The following is an 8,976-nucleotide window of genomic DNA, read 5'->3' as shown; positions in this document are numbered from 1 at the left end:
AGCTTTCTCTGTTTGGGGTTTCTCCTCTAGTGTAAATCCAACCACAACCCAATTTGCAGGGTACACAAACAGCATTCCTCTAATTTTTTCCATCATTGGTGGAATAATTTTTATGTGCACCAAGGCATGGGCAGATGTGAACCACCAGTAGAAACTGTGGGTGGCAGTGGGTGTTTTACTAATCAGCTGGGCAGCACCTGAATCTCTCCTGGGTGGCTGCCCCAGTGCTCAGCTTACAGGGAACTCTGGACACCAAAGTGAGTGAAAAGATAGGTGGTTCCCAGAAAGGTACCTTGCTTGGGTTTGTAATATAGTTTCAGGTTGGATTCAGCACCCCATAAAGAATATGAGCTGGATATCCCAGCTATAGGAACAATTCCACGTTGTAAGGAAACTTCACACCTTTCATCTGAGCACCTCAAAGTAATTTGAATTTACTATCTTATGTGGCTGTTGTTTTTCTTTTATCTTGGTGTGTAGCTGACCCTATCGCTATCATCTCTGACCGCCTCCCAGATACTAGATTTGCCTGCACATAGGAGGGGAGAATAATCCCCATTGCACAGTGGGATGTACAGAAGGCATAAAGTTTTCCCAGTGTGTCTGGAAGGGAGTTTCTGTGACAGCTGGGAATGGAATCCAGACCAGTGTTCTCTGTAAGCTGTGCACTTGTGTGGCCATGCAGGAGGGATTCCTGTGTCACCCAGCTGATTAGCAGAGTGCCCATGGTTAGGCTTGTGGTTTTGTTGGTGGTGCACATCACATATGCTTTGGTGCACATAAATTTATTCTGCACGAGTGGGAAAAGTCCGCACATGGGTGGAAAAGATTAGAGGGCACATTTATCCAGTTCTCCCTAGACCCATCCCTGTCCCTTGGGGATACATCTGCACTGGAAAAAAACCCTTGGCAGTGAAGCTCAGAGCTGAACTCACTTGTCCCAGGCTCCTGCAGCTCAGGCTGTGGGGCTGACGTAGCAGCATAGGTAACTGGGCTTGTGCTAGATTCCAGATGCCAGGACTGTCCCACGTCATGGGCTTTCAGAGTGCAGGCTCCAACCCTGCAGGAAAAACACAGTTATTTTCAGCCTTCTAGTGCAAGCCCAAGCCAGGTGATCCTATTTGGAGACTTGCTGCTGAGTACCATGAGCCATTCCATCAACCTCCCTTCTCTCCTTCCCCTTTTCTACTTTTACTGCCACCAGTTTCTTCCTCTCGCTTTCTCTTCCCCGTCTGCTAGACGAGCCATGGAGACTGTTGTCCGACCAGGGCTAGTCCCCGTGCAGTCCATTCTCTCCCGCTGCTCATCTTCCCCATCACCTGGCACGCCAGACTGGTGACTACTCCTTGGCTTCCCTGGGTCTGCATATCTGTACACAGACTGCAGGAGCAGAGCGCGGATCTGGCAGGCTGTCAGGGAGAGCCGTTTGTTAAAATCCATCTGTCTCAGGGCTGCACCACTGCTGTTTTAATGAACTCTGCCTGACAGAGCTGGGGAGGTGAATGTTACAGATGATGATAAAACTGTTCTCCAAAGAACAGGATATCTTGCCCTGTGCAGACAAAGGCTGCTACTGGCATGAGTTTATGGGCCCCAGATGTCATTCACCTGTTGGTATTGGTTCTCTACAGCATGATTGGGTAGCCAGTGAGAGTCACAAAGTATTCTGTACTGCCAAGCAGGGGGCTTTAAGACTGGACATCACTGCACAGGGCCCAAATAAACCCGCTTCTATGAGCCAGGGTTCACCAAACCAGGTCTTGATGGAAACCTGTGCACCACAGAGAGGGGAACATGGGTCAACTCCCAGTTAACAGAACGAAGCCCAGCTCCAGAGCTGCTTGGGCAGCAGAAGTACTCAGAATAGGGTTGGAATCGGAGCTGTAACATCAGCTTTGGGCAGGGCATTCCTTCTTCCTGGCTGCACTTGAGGAGAATTGTCGGGAGGACCGGAGGAAGAGCCCTGTCTATGGGGGATGTATCTCCAAAGGCAACAACAGCAGAAAGCCATGTGCAACCTGCACTGAGTGTGTTCCTCTGGGATCTGGCTGTTTGGCTACACTGTTCCACACAAGAGATCTAGGACCAACTCCTGCTTCCAGCTCGTAGGCTTGGCTTTTTAGCTGCCGGGGTTGAGACTCATTCTCTTAGATTTCAAGGCCCTGGATTCAAACACTGCTGTGGATGCCTGGGTGGGCTCCTGAAAGGCAGCTGGAGAAGGAGAGTGGGCTCATGCAAGACAACCCTCTGGGGTGGCATAATGTTCTTTCCCTACCATTTGTAACCTATCTGTGATCATGACCATCCACAAATGGACGCCTTGGTTCAAGCCATTGCAGCCCTGTCTCTTTCCTGCAAATTGGATGGGGAATGAGGGGGCTTTGGGTGGGACCAGATTTGAGTGTATCTGATTCACCTTGGGGAAGAAGGAGCAAAGATTAACTACCTGGAAAGAGAAGGAGGAATGAGACTGGACTGAGGGCCAATGGTACTAACTCAGATTCCTACCAGCTCAGGGGGATGTCAGGAGCACCTCATTCCCCTCACCCCCCCAGACACACAGACACCAGTAGCTAGAACAGGAAATAGCTGCCATCTCTTAGACACCACTGCACAGAACCGACAGCAAACATTGACTCTTTCATGGCAACCAGCCATCACAACACCATTCACTCATGTTCTGCCTTTCCACAGGAGCGCCTTAGGGAACCCAAGAATAATCACAGCAGCACTGTAGTGATTGGGGTTGGGTAGCTGATGGGAAACAAGGCTTTTCAAAGGAAAATACATCTCTCTGCACCAGAAAGAATGTCTGATTAAAATGCCCCTGGTGCAATCTTACGCATTACTTGTAGTCTCCTGATGGAAAATCTGAAGGTTTGCTTGCAGCTTGCACTCTAAAAAGTTTGTGTGCATTGGAGGAATGTGCCCTACTCTTCCCCATCTGCAAAAGAGGCGACCCCGTGACAATATTCAGGCTTCTGATTTTTTTTCCCTGCAGGGCAAGAGAACAAGCAAAGGGATCTCTTCATTTCTCTCAGTGTAGTCTTTTCACTTTGGTTTCATGCCAGTAGACTTTTTTTCTGTGAGCATTCAGTCCTGGTATGGCTCCCTTATCATCCTGGTCACATTTTCATCTGCCTCCCAGATGATTCCTCAGCTGTGGTATTGGGCGGGGGGAGGGACTGTGCCTTCAAGGGCTGAGATGCCCAGACAGGGTCTGGGCAAGGCACTGGGCAGCTCTTTTTATATACAGCCAGTGGGTACTGGGTGCAAAGTAATAAACAGAGCACTTACAAACATCTTCTGCACCAAGCAGTCACTGAACACTGCTGCAGACACATTGATTCTTCCCACCTCTTGTTAAAACCTATACAAATTCTACTGTATGTAGGGAATAGCCCATCTAATATCTTGCCTTTGGCAGTAGCCAGTACTGGCAGCTTCCGAGAAAAACCTTAAATATCTTTAGGCTGATGGCATAACTGGCACTCAGAGGCTGTTAATTCCTGGTGCCATCGGATGGTTTATGCCTTAGAATCACAGAACACTAGAACTGGATGGGAGCTTAAAAGGTCATCAAATCCAGTCCCCTGCCCTCCTGGGAGGACCAGACACCATCTAGACCATCCCTGACAGGTGTCTGTCTAACCTGCTCTTAAAAATCTCCAGTGATGGAGAGTCCACCACCTCCCCAGGCAACTTATTCCAGATATTTCCGGGTTAACGTCCCTTCCAAAATTTTGGATTATTTTAGTAGTATAACTAAGTCACTATTGGCCCTAATTGGAGACATGGATTCTGAATTCCCTTGACTTATTTTAACCACTTAGTGCTGAGTAAAGATGGGCCCAATTGAGAAGGTTCCCAAAATTAAGGAGGTTAGAGAAGCAGTGTCTGGTTTCATTCCAAGGGCCAGGTACCAAGCTTGGAGCAGGACATAAAAAACTGGAGGATGTTGGGTTCCGAGGTCATAGTTTGACCTCTCTAGTTTTCAGCAGAGCCAGATGAAGAAATGAATTATTGTTATTTATATTACAGTAGCACCTAGAGGCATCTGAGCTCACGACCCCATTATGAAAAGTGTCTTACATTCAGATGGTAAGAGACGCTCCCTGGCCCCAAGGAGTTTACAAGCTACATAAATAAAGGATAAGAGAAATGGAGGATTATCAGCCTTGTTTTATAGCTGGTGTGGCAGAGAGATTCAAAAATTTGTCAAACAAGGTGTCTGTAAAAGAGGCAGGGATTGAAACCAGAGCTCCTCCACTCCAGATCAGAAGGCCAACAGTGATCTCACTACTACTTGTCCTGGATTAGACTATGTTTCTCTATCTTGCTCGTTAGCTGCTTGTGCAGTTTCCCTCTAACATGACCTGTTGCTTTGGTTTTCTTAGGAACAACCTTGAGAGGAAACCTTAAAAATGCGGTGGAGTGGAAAAAATGAATCACCTTGGGAAGAAGAAAAGGTGACACTGTGAATAAAGGAACAAGTGCCACCAAGCGCATTATGACCTCTTCTCCCAGGAAGACCGAGTTGTGCCGCCTTAAACGGAAACAATAACGCTTCCGCAAACATCCCTGGATGGTCAAAGAGGCTTGGGGTGGAGGTTTTCTGTGCTGGGGCCTTCTGTTTCCACCACTCCCTCTCCCTGTGCCAAGCTCTGGATGTGCCCTGTGAAAGTTTTCACCCTGGAAGGAAGTCAGTCTTGCCCCTTGAAAATGAGACACTTTCAGATGAATTTCTTTCTCATCTGTGTGGCAACTGCCACAGCAATCCCTGTAGTGCCCTGGCGGGTCAAATGCCCACCGCAGTGCGTGTGTCAGATCAGACCATGGTACACACCCAGGTCGGTGTACAGGGAGGCTGCCACCGTGGACTGCAATGACTTGTTCATCTCCGCGGTGCCTGAGAGCTTGCCAGAGGGGACACAGACCCTGCTCTTGCAAAGCAACCGCATCACCAGGGTGGAGCAGAGCGAGCTCGACTATCTGAAAAACCTGACAGAACTGGACCTGTCACAGAATAGCTTCTCCAGCATTTGGGACTTCAGGCTGAAGAACGTGCCCCAGCTGCTGAGCCTCCACCTTGAAGAAAACCAGCTGACTGAGTTGTCTGATAACAGCTTCTCTGGCCTGGCCAACCTCCAGGAGCTATATCTGAACCACAACCAGCTGTGTAGGATCTCCCCAAAGGCCTTCTCAGGCCTCAGTAACCTCCTTCGACTCCACCTCAACTCTAATCTCTTGAGGACAGTTGACAGTCGCTGGTTCCAGGTACTCCCCAGCCTGGAGATCCTCATGATTGGTGGCAACAAGGTGGATGCTATCTTAGATATGAACTTCAGGCCTCTGTCTAACCTCAGGAGCTTGGTTCTGGCAGGGATGAACCTGAAGGAGATTTCAGATTTTGCCCTGGAAGGGCTGAGAAGCCTGGAGAGCCTTTCTTTCTATGACAATAGGCTGGTGAATGTCCCCAAGCGGGCACTGCAGCAAGTCCCAGGCCTTAAGTTCCTAGACCTGAACAAAAACCCTTTACAGAGGATTAGGCAAAGTGACTTTATGAATATGCTTCACCTCAAGGAGCTGGGACTTAACAACATGGAGGAGCTGGTGTCCATAGACAAGTTTGCCTTGATCAACCTCCCCGAGCTGACCAAACTGGATGTAACCAACAATCCCAAGCTATCTTTCATCCACCCCAGTGCTTTCCATCACCTGCCCCAAATGGAGACTCTGATGCTCAACAACAACGCCCTAAGTGCCTTGCATAAGCAGACAGTAGAGGCCCTGCCCAACCTGCAAGAGATCAGCATCCACAGCAACCCCATCCGCTGTGACTGTGTCATCCGCTGGGTCAACAGCACCGAGAATCACATCCGCTTCATCGAGCCCCAGTCCACGCTGTGTGCCGAACCCCCAGACCTGAAGAGGATGCACATCCGAGACGTCCCTTTCCGTGAAATGACGGACCGGTGCCTGCCTCTCATCTCCACCAAGAGTTTCCCCTCCCGCTTGGAGGTGGCAGATGGTGAGAACGTCGCGCTACACTGCAGAGCCCTGGCAGAACCAGAACCAGAGATCTACTGGGTCACACCTGCTGGGGTCAAACTGATCCCTTACTTGGAGAACGGGAGGTATAAGGTGCACCCTGAAGGGACACTGGAAATACGCAAGGTAACTGCACAGGAGGCTGGGTTGTATACCTGTGTGGCCCATAACCTCATTGGTGCCGACACCAAGAGCATCAGCCTGATGGTTAACAGTTCCTTTCCTCTCAGCATGGACAGCCTAGAGCTCCTGGTGAAGGAAGTCCAGGCCTACCACATCCTTGTCACCTGGAAGCCCCATCTGAACACCGTCTCCTCCAACCTCACCTGGTCCAGCTTCTCCTTCAGCTCCAGTCTGGATGTGACCAATGTGGCCCGGATCCCTGTGGGCACTCACCAGTATAACATCACCCGGCTCCACCAGGGCACGGAGTACTGGGCCTGTCTGCACATGGCCTTTGTAAACTGGCAGTCCAAGGTGGCCTGCGTGAATGCCAGGACTAAAGAGGCTGGCTACCGGTATGTAGAGAGCAGGTCGCGCATTACGACAGTGCTTGCCTTCTGTGTCTTGCTGCTTTCTGTCAGCCTAGTAGGCCACTGTGGTTTTGGTTCCTTCAGGCCAAAGCCTGGGAGCCCTGAAAAGCTGCTCCTGCTCTGCCCACCATGGAATCCCAGCTCCTCCTCAGTGCGTGTGATCTACCCTCCTTTCATCAAACCCTGGGATCAAGGCAGGCCTGGGGAGAAGCTCCTAGCTGTGGAGGTGCAAGCAACACCCCTGGACTCGTGAAGGTCGACCCTCCAGAGGGGCGTGGAGTGGGGGTGGTTGTTGCACAGGTGGGGAAAAAGGCAAATGAAACTATTTTTTACCAAAAACAAAAAGAGGACTTGAGTGACTGACAAAGCAGCATGGCAAGAGGTACGAGACACGGCCAACATCCCGGCTGTGCAATGCCCCCTGCCCCACCCAAGTCACCCATCCACGTTTGGCCAAACAGATTGTTTCTCTTACAGACAACCTGCCATTACGGGGGAGGGAGAGGTTCTCAAGTGAACCTTTGGCTCAGACAGGGTCACTGAAAGTCAACGCCCAGAGCCTGAACAGCCATGTGGTCAATCCACAGAGGACACCAAACTCCTGGCAGCCCAGGTCGGACAGGCCCAGTTGTTTGTCTGCTAGCCGGCTGGGCCCTGTCTTGGAAATACATGAAGGCCTTTCCCTTTGGGACTTATTTTTGTGTGTGTACAGCCATAGAGAACCGTCAGTCAAACCTGCCAGACCCCTTATCCACTCACCCGCCACCACCTCAAGAAACAGAATGGGGAGGGTAGAAGATGACCTTTTGTCTAAGGAAACAAGAAGGAGATGCTGTATCTCTTACTGGGCTACTGACACCTTTATGGCTCCGGCTGAATTCTGCCGTGAAAAGCCAGCTGGCTCCTGTAACCCAAGAACTTGATTTCGAGGCTATTTTGTAAACTTTTGTGGATAATGTTAAAAAAAAAAAGAGGAATTTCTTGCTTTTCTGTTTTTGTACAAAAAGAAAAACTAAAAATCTTTGTACGTTGGTCTGTAGCTTGAAGGCTTCATGCTAGAAAAACATTGCTGCAGAGAGGTAGGGTGGGGGTTGAGGAGTGGAAGGGTGAAATCTTTGGAGTGATGGAGGTCCCAGGAACATAGTGTCTTACTTCTAAATAGCTGCCCTTTCCTCTCCAGGGGTGTTACAAGTTATACTGTGGGCCGGGCACAGAGAGGATAGCGAGGCAAAGCTTTATGGGTGGGAAGGGAATGAAAATTCTGGTCTCCAATGCTGTCATCGCTTCCCTTTCTTGGATAAGCAATTAAAATTGTAAATGAAACATACCGGTGGACAGCATGAGGCCCTTCCCCTCCGCCCCCATCTGTTTCTAATTATACCATACCAAGGGAGGCTGCTCTCCGCGGAATGTTAAATCGGTGAGCTTGGGAGACCCAGCTTGCCTTTGCTAGTGGTGCATGGAAGTATTTTTATTTAAAAAAAAAGAAATCATTGGTTTACTCTTAAATTTCTAAGAAGCCTTTAATTTGGAAAGGGAGGGGAGGGGAACACCAAAAGGGAAGCAAAAAGGAAGGCCAGGTGAGAAACAGATGGGTAGTTAGAAAGAAGCCATCAGAAAAAGGCCAATGTAAATGCACAGCAAAACAATTTTCCCACCAGGAAATATAATCTTCACGGTTGTGAATGTTGCTTTACCTTTCTCAGTCAGCACAAGATGGTGGTCATAAGGGGGTGGAAGACTAGTGAGTTGGTTATCTTCTGTCTGAGACCAACCCTTGGGGCGTACTGATGTACTGAGAGTTTCAAGTTAACAGGCACAGGGAGATGAGTAGCAACTAGAAGTAGACGCATAGCTGGGCTGCTCTGTGCACTCTCACCACCACCTTCGTGAAGACCTGTGGCCGCATGTGCTCTGACAGCAGAAAATTCGGCTAGGGCCAAAGCTCGGTGAAGTCCACGTGTTGTGAAGCAGAACCTTATAGTCACAGTGACCACTCTGTTAAACATTACCAGCCATCCACTGAGGGACATGTGATACCTGTTGGGAGCACTGAGGGGAACTCTACCATTCTTGCACATGGTCCTTTGATGTTGTGGAATGACATTGAGAGAGAAATCTCAGCCTGGATTTAGCACTTACATATCAAAATATCACTGCAGACTCTAGTATGGCTGGCAATCTTTTCTTAGATGGCTGTGTCTGGACCAGCAGGGAATGGGAACAGCAGGGAATGCTGCCGTTCAAAAAAAAAAAAAAAAAGGTGTCCTGGAAGAACAGAGGACAGTGCAGTGGAATAGCAGGAAGCCGTGGGTCAGGACTGAAGGTGTCAGAAGAGCTTCACAGAGAAAATTTGCCCAGCCTCTGGCTGTGTTGTAGCTGTCTCTTGCTA

General features: G+C 49.4%; 1 protein-coding gene across 1 annotated transcript; it reads left to right on the top strand.

Moving 5' to 3' along the window:
* Positions 1-4,668: 4,668 nt before the first annotated feature.
* On the top strand, positions 4,669-6,837 carry LRRN2 (leucine rich repeat neuronal 2). The gene has a single exon (XM_074977607.1). The coding sequence runs from the start codon at positions 4,669-4,671 to the stop codon at positions 6,835-6,837; it is 2,169 nt and encodes a 722-aa protein (XP_074833708.1).
* The last annotated feature ends 2,139 nt before the right edge of the window (positions 6,838-8,976 follow it).

This window comes from Carettochelys insculpta, chromosome 26 (assembly GCF_033958435.1).
Source record: "Carettochelys insculpta isolate YL-2023 chromosome 26, ASM3395843v1, whole genome shotgun sequence".
Lineage (NCBI taxonomy): Eukaryota > Metazoa > Chordata > Testudines > Carettochelyidae > Carettochelys > Carettochelys insculpta.
The sequence above is the reverse complement of the archived record's forward strand: the minus strand, read 5'-3'. Positions and strand labels throughout refer to the sequence as shown.

Bases quoted from the DNA above. Each gene is read 5' to 3' on its own strand.
- LRRN2 (XM_074977607.1), top strand. From the start codon at position 4,669: ATGTGCCCTGTGAAAGTTTTCACCCTGGAAGGAAGTCAGTCTTGCCCC.